This window comes from Ochotona curzoniae, unplaced genomic scaffold (assembly GCF_017591425.1).
Source record: "Ochotona curzoniae isolate NIBS_2020 unplaced genomic scaffold, NIBS_Ocur_1.0 contig_2861, whole genome shotgun sequence".
In the NCBI taxonomy this organism is placed as follows: domain Eukaryota; kingdom Metazoa; phylum Chordata; class Mammalia; order Lagomorpha; family Ochotonidae; genus Ochotona; species Ochotona curzoniae.
Genome location: NW_024465620.1, coordinates 2,711,352 through 2,729,068, shown reverse-complemented (window position 1 = coordinate 2,729,068; position 17,717 = coordinate 2,711,352). Strand labels below are relative to the sequence as shown.

Here is a 17,717-nt window from a genome sequence, read left to right as displayed (position 1 = left end):
GTGACCGGGGCAGCCTGCGTCTCGGGCTCCCAGTCACTGTCATCAGACGAGGAAGAGACCAGGAGGTCCTCGTGCAGGACACTGGCTGTGACCGGGGCAGCCTGCGTCTCGGGCTCCCAGTCACTGTCATCAGACGAGGAAGAGACCAGGAGGTCCTCGTGCAGGACACTGGCTGTGACCGGGGCAGCCTGCGTCTCGGGCTCCGTTGGGACCTGAGAGCTCTGGGCAGCAGGGCTCAGCTTCCCGGAAGGATTGGACAAGGCAGCGGCTCCGGAGCTGGAGCTCTTGCATCCCTGTCCCCGTTTCTGGAAGCCGACTTTCGGCATCTTCCCTGGAACATAACTGGACGGTCGGGGTGGGAGACCCGTGGAGCCTGAGCCTGGATTAGGGCAACGTGATGGGGGTGCTGGCCGACAGCCAACACTTGGCTTCAGCACCGGGGCTGTCTTTGAGGAACCTTGGGGTGCCCGATGGGGTGCAAATCCAGCTGTACTGGAGGCAGGCATTGGCGCAAGCCCACGTGTTCCAGGGAGAGGCTGGGAAGCCGAGTGTCTGGCCTTCTTGGGCGGCTTCTGGCTGGTCTGGAGGGCTTCCTGGGCAGGCCTCTGTCCTGATGTCTGGGTGTCGAGGGGGCCATTCTGGCCGCACTTTTGCCTGAGTGGCTGTGGCTGCCGCTTTGAACCCACCTCAGGCTGTTTGACTTGCTCCTGTGGGAGCAAGGCGTGACCCGCAGGGCGTGTCTTCAGGGTGGGTCGAGGAGCCCCATTTGTGAAAGTGGCAGGCCTTGGGGGTGTTGGCTTGGCACCGACGCTGGGTTCTGGGTTGAAGCTGTTTGAAGCAGGGTGGCGGGAGTTGCTAGAGCTGAAGCCAGTTCTCCCAGCTGACCCAGCAGGGCTGAGCGCAGGTCTTTGGCTTGGAAATGGCGCAGGGCAGAATGGCCTGGCAGCTGTCTCAGCTTGGGGTGGACATCGCAGAGCAGAGCCTACAGGGGACTTGCTGATGTGGACGGGCAAGGGCTTGGTAGGATGCTGTGGAAGAAGAAACACCACGGAGGATGTGAAAGAGTCGCATGAGATGGAGGAGGAACTGACAGATTCGACCCTCTCCAAAGACGAAAGCCAGGAAAATGAAAGAAGGTTGGACAAAAGCAAAGGATAGCTAAAGTAATCCCCTCCCGGAGGGGCATAGAAGCAGCTCAGGAAGCAGCAGGACCAGCCCGTTGGGGCAGCCAGAGCACACTCACCCTCAGGAAGGGACAGGCTTCTTCCGGCTCCGCGTGGCCCCCGCGCGCTCTCTTCTGGCCGCTCCCGGGCAGTGCCCGGGGTACAGCTTGCTTTGGCGACTCTCCTTGCCTGCAAAGAGCCACGTTGTCTGTCTGATGCACCTTATCCCCCCTCTACACCTGTGAGCGTGAGCCCAGAGCAGTCCCAGAGCCCGTCCTGGCCCTGCACTGGGAGGGAAGAGGTGCCGAAGCCCGCAAGCTTGGCAGACGCTGTCCCTCGTCTGGACACACACTGACCTCTGCCACCGGGTCCCGCAAGCTCCCACTCCCCTGTCGTGACTTGGGGATGCTGTCTTTTCTTTGGGGTAACTGCCACCCCGACCCCGTGGGACACAGCCCAAGCCTCTCACTTCCGTGACCCGCAGAAGGGGTCTAGCTGGATTCCGGGAAGACATGATGCACTTACTCTGGAATGTTCCTGACCGTGCCTAGAGGTGGCCCCAGGGAAGGAAGAGGGGTGACAGCACCTTCTCGCCCCACACTCAGGGACCACAGCGTCCCTCCTGAATCCTCACCTCTCGCTTCCTTCCTCCTCCCTGTGAGCCTGGCTCTGGCGTTGCTGAGGGTTCTGAGGCTTCAGGTTTTCCTTCTGCTGATGGGAGCCCAAGGCCAGCAAGGGAACAGCGCCTCCCCACGACCTCATGGCGCACCTGCTGCTTCTTGCCGCATGGCCAAAGGCTCCACAGTCCTTGCATTTCACCTGGGCGGGAGAGAGGGGTAACTGGGGAGGTGGCAGCCTTCACCAGCAGCACAAGGAAGCTTTGGGAATTTAAATGTTGGTTTAGGGCATGAGTGACCTAGACTTTGTGTGTGCTGGGACACTCAAGACTTTAGGGTCCTCCCAGAGCCAACTGAATGGAGGGACCCACGGAGGAAGGACTTCCATGTCTAACGCTGATGACAATCAACCGGACGTCGGACTCTGGGTCAGCGCCGGACATGCCATACACTCCACAGGGGATGTGGCGCGTCCACACAGGCTTTGGACGCCCGACCAGCAGGTAAGGAGAGCACAGGCCAGCGCAGCTTGGACCAGGAAGAATAACTGAGGAAGCCCCCGTGTTTAAACCACTCGAGGGTCTATGCAGAACCCTTGGTTCCTGACAGGCCCAAGCTCCTCTTACCTTGGGGTTCTCTCCCTGTGCTGGGGAAGCCCTGGGGCACAGCAGCCTTCTCCGTGGGCTTGGCTGCGCAGGGGGCTGACGGGCGCAGGGACGGGCTCTCTGCTTTGTCGCCTTGGGCTTCTGCTCAGACTTGCTCTCCAATTGAGTGTTGGCTTTCCTAGCACAAGATGGAGGGAAAGAAAGAGTAGAGAAGCCGCCGCCGCCAGACACAAGCTCCTCGGTCTTGTAGCCGCACGGCCACGACTCAGCACCTGTGATGGACGTCCCAGGACGTCAGTGTGGTCATTTCCCCCGAAAGGACACGGCCTGAGGAGAGACGGCCTGGGGGGAAAGCCGACTTGAGGACAGCGGTATTGAATTTGCTCCCTTGTCAAAAGTATCACTGGTGCTCGGTCTTTGGACGTTCCCTGTAGACTCAAACTTTTGATGTTCCCACATATTTCCAGAAAGACTCTCTGTTTTCAAACAATAACTGCTTGAAAGCCTGACAAAGACTTTGTAACCTAAGCTTGTCAAGACAGCATGGATTCTCTCAGGAGAAGTGAAGCCGAAGAGAAGTTAGATCCTGGGTGACGTCAGTCAAGATGGGGCTTCACTCACACCATTCTTACAGATGGAACACAAATCTCACAAATAAGAGCTTGACATTTCTTGCTTCGGAAAAGCCACATATGAAAACCGAGCCAGCCTGCCGTCCACAGGTCACAACTGAATGCCTCACACGCCCTCATTTGCATAACCCAATCAGAACCCAGCAAACCGGATCCTCTATTTGCATAAGCAAAATCCAATGAGAACCCAGGCAGAAAAGTCTTCCAAATGGGATCCTTCTGTTTGGGTTGGAGCATGTTTGTTGAGTTTTCACTGAAGGCTGCTTGGCCAACGCTGCAAACTGCATGTAGCAAAGCTCTTTTGTACAAACAACCGAAAGGCCGGCTTGAGCATTTGGTACCCTTCCCACAAGATCCCCAGAAGCACAGGTGAGTTTTCACCCAGAACCATGTACAAAGCCACGCAAGCACACACAATCTAACAACTCTTGTGCAAGACTGCCTTCGTGTGGAAAGAAACACCAGGCAAATGCCAGATTCACGTCTCCGTCACATGAGGGGGCCGCAGCCCCACATCCCCGGTGTGTTCAGACAGAAACCTGCAGCCCACCCACAGCCCGGGGGATCCCCTGCACGTCACACCCTCAGGTTGCCCCTACCTCGTTTCTTGGCCTGGTCTTGGAGAAATTGCTGGAAGCTTGTGTGCCGGCAGCTGAACTCTGCCCTTGGAGACGCAACGGGCTGCCAGGTCCTCCCCTGGCAGCAGAGGGAATCGTAACACGGCCTCCACTGAAGCAACCACCATCCACTTCTCCACCAGCACGTCAACCTGAGAGACAGGGCAACAGGTAACAACCTCAATTCTGCGGGCAGGAAGACGTGACTTTTCTTCTTGAAGAGCTAGTTGCCTTTTATTCTTGGCGATGAGATTTGCACAGAAAAGGAGATACAGAGAGAAAGATCCTCCACCCACTGGTTCACTCCACTAAAGGCTGCAATGGCCAGAGCTGAGCTCAATCCAAAGCCAGAAGCCAATAGCTTCTGGGTCTCATCCACTGGTGCAGGGTCCCAAGGCTGTAGCTGTCCTCTGCCCCTGTCCCAGGCTACAGGCAGGCAGCTGGAAGGGAAGTTGAACAGCTGGGACATGAACTGGCCCCCATGTCAGATCCCGGTGCAGGCAAAGCAAAGATTTCAGCCACTAGGCTACCACACCAGTCCAGGAAGAGATTTCATGAAGATAAATTCCCAATGCTTTGAGCCCCTTTTTCTTGTTTCGTAAAAACACATGGTAACATGTAATAATAAACTTTAAGCCGTTGTTGGAGGAACCAGTGTCGGGGTGCAGTGGCATTCCATCTGGGCAGGGATTTGAGTGCAGGCTGCCTCATCTCAGATCCAGCTCCCTGCCGAATAGGAACATGTGTCCGTAACAGAAAGTAACGGAAGATGGCTCTAGCATGTGGCCTCTTGCCACCCACCCACATGGGACACCTGGAGGAAGTGCCGGGATCCTGGCGTCAACAGATGAGTGTTGCGTGCGTGTGTGAGTATGTGTGTGTGAGTGTGTGTGTGAGTGTGTGAGTGTGTGTGAGTGTGTGTGTGTGAGTGAGTGTGTGTGAGTGAGTGTGTGTAAGTCGGCCTTTCAAACAAATAAATCCTTCATGAAATCTTCAATAATCAGAGTGCAGTATTTTAGTACATGCATGGCCAACTTCAAGTAGCTTCACTCCACAGCCCTCGTGGAATCTTCTGGTGCCCTCCAAGCAGCACCAAGGGGGAGCTCGGAGTGTGGGAAACACTGCTGTCCCGGGCAGGAAGCGGGAATCTTGCAGTTGCGTGGGCTTGTCTTCATACGGATGTTTTTGAGTTGGCCAATGTCCGTGTGTCACTCTGACTCCCACTGCTGGCCGTGGGGGAGACTCAGCCTCAGCACTGACCCTGGTGTTTGAGCCATCTACTTCCCCCCGGCCCTGCTGGCGCCCACACTCACATCTCTTTGCGGGATCCCCCATCGTTTTAACAGCTCCTTCCCCTGCTGCATTGACAGAGTGTTGGGGTCCATGGAGGCGGGTGCCGTCCGACGTGATCTTCTTCCCTGTGGAGGTAGAAAGCAGGATGACACAGCGGACGGGTCCTGAACTTGAACCAGCTCCCAACAAGTCACTGAGTACATTTGTGTCAAGTTTACTTTTATTTATGTACACAGAAAACTTCCGTTCATTTCACGGTATACAGCAGCTCACTCGCTTGCCGCTTTGAAGAAACCAAGATCCAGAATCATCAGAGAAACGTACCTGTCGCTGTTCTGATGGACCGAGGTGGCTCGGGTCTGGTGGTCAGGGAAAGCTTGGCCCGGGCAGGAGCACCAGCGGAGATGAAATGAACCCAGGAGAAGAACCCACACCCAGCTGGGCTTTTATTACTGTCCCAGGGCCCACCCTACTGAGCAATCCATTCACTTGGGTTGAGGAATTCTCACAGCCTCTCAAATCCAGTCAAGCCTTTGATTTGATAGGATTCTTCTTCAGCACCTTCGTGTTAATCCGGATGTATACAGTTAAAAGAACACATTTGATATTGGTATTTGCCATGCCAAGTGCTTATCAATATATAACGGTACATTTAACAATCTGGGAAAGGCCTTATAACTGCTCATGTTAGGGGTGGGATATGGGAAGGCCTGGGGTGGCACAGCCAGCAGATAAAACATCAACCACTGTGGGCAATGCTGGCATCTCATGGTGGGGACTAGGCTGCTGTGTTTCTGATCCAGAATCATGCCATGGGTCTTGGAAAGCACTGGAGGCTGGCTTGCCACCGCGTGGGACACCACATGGAGCTTGTGTCTGCTGGCGTTGACACAGCCCATCCCGGGACACTGCATCCGTTGGAGTTTCTCTCTCACTCTCTCTCTCTCGCTCTTTCTCACTCACACTCTTCTGCTTGTTCTTGGCTTTCAAATACGTAAACTACTCATGCAAACTGAATCAAAAGCAAGCTTATTCCTGTGCAGAAAGCGAATGCACTCGTGCTTTTTTTCACAGTGTGTTTTCCATAAACAATTGTGAAGACCCGAGTTTCGCACCAGTCTGAGCTGATCTTTGAGTGCCGTCTCCCGAGAAGCCTTCGCTGTGTCCTTGCACAGCCGTGCCGTGTTCTGTGAGGGATTAGACTCGGGCCCCGCACCCACGTGGGATGCCCGGAACAAGCTCCTGGTGCAGCTCGGCTCCATCCGACGTGGCCACCTGGGGTGCGAGGCAGCTGGCCGATCTCCGTCTTTCTCCTTGGAAGTCTGCCTTGCAAATAATAACAAATGCATAATGAGGTGTCCAACCATAGAGCTTCTTCAGATGGCCTTCACTGCTCTTCAGCGAATCACTCGAAGACGTGGGAGTGTGGGAGCTGGAGATGGATTATCAAGACCAAATCTGTGGATCTTTAGTGTAAAAAATGTGTGCGGCCATCACTTTGATCTTTATGGGTGTGAATCTGGCCAGCAAAAAATAATTCGGACCCGACGCAGTGGCCTAGTGACTAAAGTCTTCGCCTTGGACGCTCCGGGAACCTATATGGACACTGAGTCTAATCCAGGCAGCCCTCCTGCCCATTCAGCCCCCTGCTTGTGGCCTGGGAAAAGCAGTTAAGCACAGCCAAAACACTTGGGACCCTGCACCCGCGTGGGAGACCTGGAAGAGTCTCGGGGCTTCTGGCTTCAGATTGGATCATCTCCAGCCATTGCAGTCACTAGGGGAGAGAATCATCGGATGGAAGATATTTCTGTCACTCCTCCTCTCTCTATATATCTGACTTTGAAATAAAAATGAATTTCAAAAATATTTTAAAATTAATTGATTCATGCGTTTTCTCGTTATGTATTTTCCATAAACAGTTATGAAGCCAATCCAGGAAATGGATTTGAAATTGAGGTTACTCCAGTCTTGTGTTCTCTCTGAGTTCCGCGTCGCAGTAACCCTGACGTGTCCTCTCCCAGCTGCTCCTTGGTTTGGGAACGGATCACGTCCCTGCTCAGCAGAAGACACAGCTCATGGAGCGGGCAACTCCACCCCATCCCCCAGAATCTTCCGGAGAATTTGCCATGTCTTTTATTTATTTATTTATTTATTTTTTAAGATTTATTTTTATTTTCTTTATTGGAAAGGCGGATATACAGAGAGGAGAGACAGAGAGGAAGATCTTCCGTCCGATGATTCACTCCCCAAGTGAGCACAACGGCCGATGCTATGCCGATCCGAAACCAGGAGCCTCTTCAAGGCTTTGGGCCGTCCTCCACTGCTTTCCCAGGCCACAGGCAGGGAGCTGGATGGGAAGCGGGGCCGCCGGGATTAGAACTGGCGCCCATATGGGATCCCGGGCATGCAAGGCGAGGACCTTAACCACTGCGCCACCGCGCCGGGCCCTACAATGTCTTTTAAATGGTTTGGGACTATTGTGCATTTCTTTACAATCAGAACACGGGGTTGGAGTCACTCACATATGTGGCTGCCATATTTCATTCTCTCTCTGCATCTTGAGTGTCAATGGAACATTACATATGTAATAAGCAATGGTGTTTTAAGTTTGATGAACCGGGGTGTCTAAAAATCCATCGTGCGGCCAGCTTGGTCACTTTGCCGTGGAAGACCGCAGCTGCCCTGGGTCTGTGTCACTAACTCTCCCGACTGTGTTTATTACATAACTGCTACATACATGTAACACCTGACCACCCGAGGCAAGGATTAGCCACTAGGGTGTCGCACAGGTCCCACCCTATTTGTCTTCAGATGGCTTCCTCCGGTCAGCGTGGTGTCTTCAGGGTCAGTGTAGCATGTGTCAGAACTTCTGTCCTTGCTGAGTTGACACTGTCCCATCATGCACCTGTGCTCTATCCATTCACCCACCAGTGAGCACTGCGCATTCACGTTTGGCTATTGCGAATAATGCTGCTGTGAACACAGGTATGAGTAGGTGGGATTTGTTGCTGTTGTTCCTTTTTATTAGTAGTAAGTCAGTTATATCGAGAAGAGAACTGAGAGGAAGATCTCCCGTCTAATCATTCACTCCTGAAAACAGGCGCATGGCCAGAGCTGCGCCAATCTAATCCAGGAGCAAGGGGTCTCCTCCAGGTCCCCCACGCGGGTGCAGGGTCCCAAGGCTTTGGGCCGTCCTCCGCTGCTTTCCCAGAACACAGGCAGGGAGCTGCAAACGGGCCGCCTGAATTAGAACTGGCGCCCCTATGGGAACCTGGCATACACAAGGTGAGGACCTTAGTTGCTAGGCTACTGCACCAGGTCAGGTATGTGTTTGAAATTTAGCTTCTTTGACTCAGGGATGGCGCTGAATATTTGATCTCGTTTTTCCTTAAATCAGGAGTTCTCAATGCTCAGAACCAGTTCACCGTGAGCACATCCCTCTGTTAAATTACCACCAGCGGCTGAACAACCGGGACATTTGTAGATTGGGGATGCTGCCATGGTCCCATATACCTTCTCTTGCTGAAAACGTGTCTGTGTGAACATCTAAAATATTCTGAAAACCCTGTACCATGCAATGCTAGGTCAAGTCATTCTTTCGACCACAAGTTTTATTCCTTCTGAGAATCAGGTCGCAGGGTTTTACAAAATATAATGAAAATATTCATAAAACAAATCGGTGGGATAAAATATATCAGAGAGAGTGACACAGCACAACCCCAAAGTTCTCGCGAGAGGAAGGTGCGGTAATGGACATCTTGTCCAGGAAGGGCCAGAGCTGCTGACATGGCCTCGTTAAACTCACCGGGCCCTTCTCTCCCCTCGCCCCAGTCGCCCCAGTGCCATGATCCTAGGGGGAGGAATCCTGGGTGAACCAGGAGACCGAAGGGGAGTGGCTTCTGTTCTTCCCATAGCAGCACTCACCTTGCAGGTGGGGGCAAGGCAAACATAATGGCAGAGACCTGACAGACGCTGCTGTGTTGTCTGGTGAGTTCAGAAATTTCTTATTTGCCCTTCTCACATGTAAGTGGCAAAGACGGCTAGCAGCTTGACAATTTCAGCAGCTAATTTTCTCTGTATGATGAAGCTGCAAGACCTTCTTTAGGTTGTAATGCTTCCAAAATACAGGCAAATACAGATGATCAAAGAGGCAAAGTTAGGAGGAACCCATTGTATTGGAATAGAGCCAGAGATATCACCGGAAATGCATAGAGAAATTCTGCTCTGTGTCTTGGTACCTGAATGTAGCTTGGGAGACAGGAATGTCAAAGATACACACCTAAGCAGGTGTTTCAGGGGTGTGTGTGTGCGTGTGTGTGTTTCAGGGCTCCAACTGCAGTGACTCTCCACCAGCCATCACAACCCCACCACGCCCATCGGGATCTGACGCCACCCTGCCGTAAGAAGCTCCTTGGAGCAGAGACCGGCTCCAGCAGCGGAGTAGAGAAAGCCTAAGATGAGCCGGGGGATCTTGCAGCGTAGAAGTTCAAGAGCAGGTGCACACTGCAGAACTGCACGATGGAATCATGCCCACTGGAGTCGGGAGGCGCCAGTGAAGACCACCTCACCCCGCGACCTGTTCCCCAGCACCAGCCAGCTGTGCCGCACCGCGACCTGTTCCCCAGCACCAGCCAGCTGCGCCGCACCGCGATTCTCTCGTCTTGGAGAATGCTCACCGTGGCAACTTTTCATGAGAATTTTGGGCTTTTTCATGACACACCAATAAGATGCCGCACGTTCTTGTTTTGTGTACATTTTAATACATTTTACAAAACTTTGTGACTTCATTTCAGATTTAACCTATAATTTTTTATAAAGAGTAAATCTAACATAGACAGCATTACAAAACATGGACTTTCTGGATCTCTTCAGTGTGTGCTGCTCTGCCTGCACAGCACCTGAAGTGTTCGCGCGAAGGGCTGGCACAGTGGCACCCCAGGCTCGCCCTCAAGCTGCAGCACTGGCGTCCCATAGGGACATGAGTTTGTGTTGGTGGGCTGAGCAAGAGCCACCACAGGGATAGTTCACATCGATTGCATAAAGTTTCTGACATCGTATGATATCAGAAGATGCGATATTCCTCAAATTCGATTCAATCAACTTCAACCTGAGAATCCTACAAATGCTGGACTAGTATTTCTCAAACTGTCCATGTGTTTAAAAAAAAAAACAGCAAGAAAAGAACCCAGAGCAGAAAAGACTGGGAGACGAGCTGACTCAACACCCGGAGACGAGCTGACTCAACCCCCCGGGGGTGTCTTGGCTTGGGTCCTAAAAGAGGGGGAAAAAACCTGCTGAAATAGGTGAATTGTAGAATAAAGTCTGGTCATGACGCAATCGTTGCGTCCCCATACGGACTTCCCGGTTTGGACAAGTGTGTGATGCTTGATGCAAACGCGTGCAGGCTTCAGGTGAGAGATTTTTTGGAACTCTGTGTGGTAACTTCCAACATGTTCTGCAAATCTAACAGTGTTCCCAAGTACAAGCTCAGTGTTTTAAAATTACAATGTCACGTTACCTGAAGAGGACCACTTTAAATATTGTCTATATTCAAGTTTAAAATGGTTTCTTTTTTATTTTTGAAAGTGTCCATTTTGGTCCCTGGGTGGCTTAAAAATCAATGGAATTCCTCAGGATCAAAATGAAAACAGGCAGTTTGGCTCTTCCACTGCTCCAAGCTTCATGAAGCCAGACCCTTCTTGTTCAACAATCTATTCAATTCCAAGTTCAGGCACCTTTTGGGAAATTTCATTATCCCACATTGAAACTTGCACAATAGCAAATTTCCAGTATCCTTACATTATTTTAGGATATTGTAAGGAATCTTAACACATCCACAAGAACCATCAATAAACAACAATAGTGTGATTGTCCCTACATCTTTGTTTAAAGAATTAGTTATTTTTATTTTTATAAAGGCAGATTTACCAAGAGAAGGAAAGACATAGAGAGAAAGATATTCCATCCACTGGTTCACTCACAAATGGCCACAACAGTTGGAACTGAGCCAATCCAAGCTCAGCAGCCAGGAGTTTCTTCCAGATCTTCCAGGTGGGTACATGGTCCCAAGTCTTTCAGCATCTTATACCCCTTTCATAGGCCACAAGCAGGGAGCTGGATGGGGAGTTAGCCAGTACCCATATCAAGTTCCAGCACATTCAAGGTGAGTATGCAGCCAATGAGGTATCCAACAAGGCCCAAGTCCCTACATCTGAATTCCATAAGATATAACAGGCAATGGCCATTTCCTGTTTCACGATGGACCACTCTCCATATGTCTTGTTCATCCCTATCTCTGCCAGAAAATCTGCTGGTGATTATTCTTAAATCTCTTGAGATCTGAGCACATCAAAGCTGAACACGCTACAAGATAGACAAGTCATCTCTTTCTGCTGCAGCGAGGGGCTCATTGGCCTCGCTCACAGCAGACAGAGCAGAGCCTGGATGAGCTGCGCTCACGCCACAGGAGAACAAAGGGGCTAATCGTGGGAAAACACGAAGTAATAATTGCAGCGGTGTTCAGCAGCCATGAACTGGGCCTATCAAAGACAGCTATGTAGACAAAAATGATGGAGGAAAGGGCATAACACAGTACAAAGGTGCTCACCACGATGAGGATGCTTTGGGCGGCTCTGGTCTCAGCAGAGGGTCGTGGGGAGTGATGGTTCCTGTGAATGTGTTGGACCTGCTTCCTGTGCTTATACAGGATGAACACCATGCAGCTGCTGGCCCAGATCATGACTCCCAGACATGAAGCATCGTGGCAAGACGTGAATGTTGCAAATAATGAGTTCATCACCTTGTCATGAATGGCAGCACCACAAATCAATCGATACTTGTTCTGTGTGCTGTTCCGACTGCTGAGTTTGTCCAAAACATAAAGAGGAAAAGTGAGATTAACCAATACGTGGAGGGCCCAGCACAGGACGTTACAGGGGCCGACATACCTTGAGGCTTTTGTTTTCATCTCTGCCCACCTGGATTTCCTAGGGTTGATTATGACAACCTGGAAGACACTCAAGAGGCAGGTGCTCCCGATAGACACACCCCTGGCCACTCTGTGAACATACAAAACAATTATGCACGCAGAGTTGTCGTTGAGATGTTGCCAGTGAAGCATTTCCATGATCTTTGTCATGCCTCTAGAGAGGATGACCAAGCAGTTGGCCACAGTCAGGTGTCTGAGAATCAAATCTACAGGCCTCAGCCTGCACCTGCTGAAATAAAGGGACGTATAATGACACAGGAGAGAGACATTCCCCAGGACCCCAATGGCTATCTGCAATAGAAAGAATATCCCCACTCTCAAGTCCGTGGAGATCATTCTGTCTTTTTCCCAGAATCAATTGATCACATTCTTCAGCACAGGATTCTGCATGGAAACATGAGTTGTAGAAAATAGTTGCACAGAAAATAAAAATGGACCTCTACCACACTGGCCCTGATGATTAATCCCTGAGATATGGTTTTGTTCACAGATCTTCCAACCTTCTTGTATTTCTCTTTATATCATATGCGATCATGTCAACCACTAGCGGTGCTGATCTGCCTGCTCTAACATTTAGACTCACAGCTCTTTGCGTTCATTGCACGCTGTCCTCCTTCCAGCATCGAGAGTGAGACCACAGGGCGCTGCAGACTCGTCTCAATCCCAGCAGGCAGGATTTCAGCCTCGCGGAGTTGTCTGCAATGACACCGGTGCCCAGGGCAGGGCTATACCACAACGCTCTCGAATTTGAGGGAACCTATGTTGAGATGGAATGTTTCCTCTTTTTAACTTTTAATTGCACTTTTTCATGAACGTTTTGGAGTTCCTCCATGTCTGGGTGTGTACACACATGTGCACATACATACATGTGACCTGATCAAATTTATATATATTTCACAAATTTAGATTGATAATTTCCTGCTGGAGGGTAATCATACAGTCAGTATATCTACATAACTTGTGAAGGAAAATATAAGAATGGCCACTACAAAAATTAATCTGCAAAATTAGATTGTACACTAAAATCTAAGACATCAATCATGAGTAACACACAGCATTTTGGAGTAGAAACTCCATTAATTGTCCTTGCAGTTTATCTTAATACATTTCACTGTTTTGGAAAAAGAAAATGAAATAAACACGAATAACTCATTTGGAAAAACTATTGAAATGCAATAAGAATATGTAAAATAGAGTTGGGAGCCGTGGAGCCTGGCGCATCTAATCAACTGAACAGAGAGAAGCAGTGAGCTTGGGGATCACACTGAGATACTCCAACCTGAGATTATATTTAGGATTAATTCATTGTTTTAGAATTAAATTATAATGTAAAAATCAAGTCCTTGGTTATTTCCTCTCTAAAACACTCTCTTACGACGCCAATTTTTGTTGATTTCAGGATGGCCCTCCACGTACAGGAGAGGGACACACCCCACCGTGATTAACAGACCCCCATCATTTTCAGTAGAGACAATTCGATTGTGTCTCCACTAGGCACGCCACACTCCATTCACAGAAGTTGTCTTTCAGCCACCGCTGTTGGTCACACAGTCTCTGCTGAGAATGAAACCAAAGAGTTACCTGCAACACACTCAGCGTTCCGTGCACAAGTGTTAACAGAACTTCACTCCAAGAAACGGCTCGATGACTTTTACACGTTTTACTCAACATTAGATTAATACACAAAATTGAAACATTGAAACACATTCGAATTCAGCCTTGGTAGCACTTGGGTCAGACCCCTAGAATCCTGTTAATAACGGTTTTGCTCAGTTGCAGCAGCAGCAGTCACGTGCTCTAGGGTCCCAGACGCCCGTGTCCTCAGGCTCATCTCAGCCCTCAGAAATCAGCCCTCCTTCTGCCTCCGTGCTTTGGCCAGCCAGTTTCTACTCTGAAACAACTGATGTTCCAGACATCTGCACCTACCCACCTTCCTGACACACCTCTGCCTTGCAGACTGTGTCTCTCAGAGAAAGAAAATGCCAGGTCCCTCGTGCTGCCGGGTCTGCGGGCTCTGTGTGCGCAGGGAGAAAGCTAGAGTCCGAGATAAGTGTTTGTCATCCTGTGACCTCAGCTCCCCACAGACCTGCAATTGCCATCTCACTGGAGCCAGCTCACACCTGGGGAGCTGAGAGTCGTCTTTCCAGAATTGACTGGAGGATTCTCGTGCACATTTCCAGAGAGACTCCTCCTGGACAGAGGTGACGTATCTCTTTGGATTCTCTGTTCCCATGAGAATCCTTCTACCCTCAGTCTAATTCACTAATCGTTGCCAGACTCTGCCAAGCTGTCATTGTTCAGCTTGGGAGCCGGGGAATACAGTCACACGAATTACTCAAGGATTTCCAACTTGGTAGGTGAAAAGTCAACAACATGATGTTGATATGAGTTACTTGACAAATAAATAAATAAAGTTAGGAATTGATGTCTTTTCCTAACTTGAAAAAACTCATCATATTACGAATGATGAATGGCTAAAAATATTTCAGTTTATATCAGCGCTATTCACAACAGCCAAAATATGGAATCAACCAAGTGTGCGTCATCAGACCGACGGATGAAAGAATCAAGGGGTGCACACACGCACGGTGGAGCACGATGAACGCATGAAGACACGTGGGGTCTACACTCGCACCCCACAACCCTGTGAAGTCTCTTAAAGGGATTCTGCCATTGGCGACCGTACGAATGAACCTGTCTGACATCATAATGCGTGGCATCCAGCATGAACACAAACACTATGTGTTTCACTTCATATGTGAAAATCCAAAATCATAGAACTCCCGGAGGAAGAGAGAGGGGTGCCTGCTGGAGGCTGGAGTTGGGTGGAATGGGGTGATGTTGATAACACACGCAGTCACAGCTGAACAGAAGGGACACTGCCTGACATTTATTACACGGCATCGGGAACGCAGCATGTGTTAACCTGCTGGCAGGTGCAAGTGATTACACCACATAAAAGCGTTTGAGGTGATAGATACGTTAACTAGCCCTCTTCCAACCCTGCCCTACAAAGGATACTTCAAGATGTTCTCTTGTCAGAGAAAAGGAATAGCACCCAGCAAAACCAAAGGCAAATGAGAACATCGCAGTAAAATGACAACAGAAGACTAAACCAATGAACAACCCATTGCTAAAACGACAGGACCAAATTACCACCTATTTGTATTAACCCTGAATGTAAATAGCTTAAGCTCAATCAAACGTCATAGACTAGTAGACTGGATTAAAAAGCAAAACCCATCTATTTGTTGCCTACAAGAGACATAGTTCACCAACAAAAATCAGCGGAAACTATATCGCATGGGTTTTGATGCTTTCTGTTGGTTTAATCTCTTCAAAACACTTTATTCTGATTAAATTCTCCAATGATTCATAGATGATACAGTAGCATCATTTTCTTCAAGGAGGTTATCAATTTTCTTTTTCATTTCTTCAGCAACACATTATTCATTCAATAGCATAGTATTTAACTCCTTGGTGTTGTTAAATTTTTTTTTTCTGATGTTGATTATGTTTCGTTGCTTTTCATTTAACGGGAAGTATAGTACTCTGTAATGGAGACTCTCATATCTAGCAGCATGTAACTTACAAAGTGCAAGCTATCTCAGCATAAGTTCCTTCAAACTCAAGGTGCTTCGTCGTGGAGATCCAGGCACTCAGCCCACCCTCCTCCAGCAGTGAGCGCTGGGACTGTCGGCGCCAACGCATTCTGTCTGACACTAACAGAGGAAAATGGAGCAGCGTGGAAGATTTCTTCAGGCTAAGAACCAGGAAGAAAAAGCCATCCACTCTGCTCTTACGAGGATGGCTAGTGACTTCCTAGCGAAAGTCTAAAGTGACCTGTGTCGGAGAGGAGGAGGGACATGGCTATGGTCGGGAAAGACGACTGCCAGGGTGAAGCCAGGAGCTGGGACCAACATCTGGGTCTCCCTGTGGGTACAGGACCCACTTAGGCCAGCCCCCGCTGCCTTCCCGGGGAGCAGGATCGGAGGTGGAGCAGCTGGGACTTGAACCAGAGCCCATGTGGGAGCCTGGTACCTCGGGGCGGAGGCTTAACCTACTATGCTGTGGAGCCACACACCCGCCTGCCACACCATACATTCTTGTCTGTGAGAGCTCTGGCTAACTTCCGGAAACACCCTCGGGGTGAGCAGGCAAGATTCTTCTTGCATCCCCCGAAATAACTTGAGCAGCAGCCCCAACTGTCGCGGTCACTCTGCCATGCAGGTCCCCCTTAGCCCTGAATGGGCTGCCTCCTTCTGCCAGAGCTGCGCAGCCCTGTGCACTGCCCTCAGGATCCTGCTTGTTCCACGGGTTCGTGCCGGAAAACCATGTAATACAACAGCTTTTCAGCCCCCACGTGTGGCCGGCACCGCACACCACGGCGCCCCTGTGTCCTTCTGGGGCCTTTACCGCTTCTCTGGCGAGTCGTGGTACTGCGACCCGTCGTGATGGAGTGGGCACTGCACGTGGACTGATGGGTGTGGATTCCAGTGTCCAGGGAGCTGTGTGCCTCCCGCCGTGAGCTGTGCCAGCACCCGAGGGTGCCCGAAGACCATCCCTGGCACAGTGGACGCAGGTCTGAGTAGGTGCTGCCTGAGGGTGCTGGGCTGCAGGGCTGCTGGGCTGCAGGGCTGCAGGGCTGCAGGGCTGCAGGGCTCAGTCTGCAGGGCTGCTGGGCTCGGTCTGCAGGGCTGCTGGGCTGCTGGGCTGCAGGGCTGCAGGGCTGCAGGGCTGCAGGGCTCAGTCTGCAGGGCTGCAGGGCTGCTGGGCTCGGTCTGCAGGGCTGCTGGGCTGCTGGGCTGCAGGGCTGCAGGGCTGCTGGGCTCAGTCTGCAGGGCTGCTGGGCTGCTGGGCTGCTGGGCTGCTGGGCTGCAGGGCTGCTGGGCTCGGGCTGCAGGGCTGCTGGGCTCTGGCTGCAGGGCTCAGGCTGCAGGGCTGCTGGGCTCCAGGGCTGCAGGGCTGCTGGGCTGCTGGGCTCTCCTCAGCCCCACGTCCCAAGGCAATGTCGTCATTCCTCCAGGCAGATGGTCACTCTGCGTGCTTTCCGAGGTCAGGGGAGGATGATGGACTCACTCCAGAAGTCTCAGGTTGGATGTGCCCGAGGCCACTGCCCCAGACCAGACCACAGTGGATGGCCTCAGGCTGCCATGGGCAAGGCAGTTAAGGCATGCTCACGAAAGAAGAAATTTATTTAGATCGAATGTTGTATTTGAAATGCATAATTAGAGTCACAGCGAGAGATATTCCATCTGCGGGCTCACTGCCCAGTGGCTACAAAGGCCAGGGCTGGCCCGTAAATTCCCTGCTTTTATTGAGACCTGCTTTGTTTTTTTCTTGAATATTTTTAATTCTATTGAGCCTTGGAAAAGTTAATTTTTGGTTTGATTGTTTTTAGCCTTTAAATCGCTTATCTGTGAACTTACAGTCACCATTCCCTCCATTTTCCTTACATTCTATTTATGTTGTTCTTTTTCTAGTTTTGTTGTTGTGTTTTGTTTTTTTGAGGCGCAGATACCGGTATTGATCTGCGTTTGCGTGTTTAAACGCCGTGAGAGCCAAAAAATGGAGAAAGAGCACCACCTGCTGGCTAACTCCGCAACTACCGGCAAGGCCCAAAGTAAAACTTTTTTTTAAAAAAACTTTAACACTCATTTATAAGATAATTACAGAAGGAAGGAGAGAGAGACATCCATCTTGTATCTGCTGGTTCACTCCTTAAATGACCGCAATGGACAGGGCTGGATTGACCCGTGCCAGGAGCTTCCTCCACGTCTGCCTGGATTTTTTTCTTTTCTT

The 17,717-nt window shown here is 50.5% G+C and overlaps 1 protein-coding gene across 1 annotated transcript; it reads right to left on the bottom strand.

The window, feature by feature from the left end:
* Positions 1–11,053: 11,053 nt before the first annotated feature.
* Positions 11,054–16,477, bottom strand: LOC121155045 (vomeronasal type-1 receptor 90-like). Its single transcript, XM_040978227.1, has 4 exons — positions 16,332–16,477; positions 11,998–12,141; positions 11,381–11,649; positions 11,054–11,175 (listed from the first exon to the last, which is right to left on the bottom strand). The coding sequence occupies exons 1-4, from the start codon at positions 16,475–16,477 to the stop codon at positions 11,054–11,056; spliced, it is 681 nt and encodes a 226-aa protein (XP_040834161.1).
* Between the last annotated feature and the right edge of the window lie 1,240 nt (positions 16,478–17,717).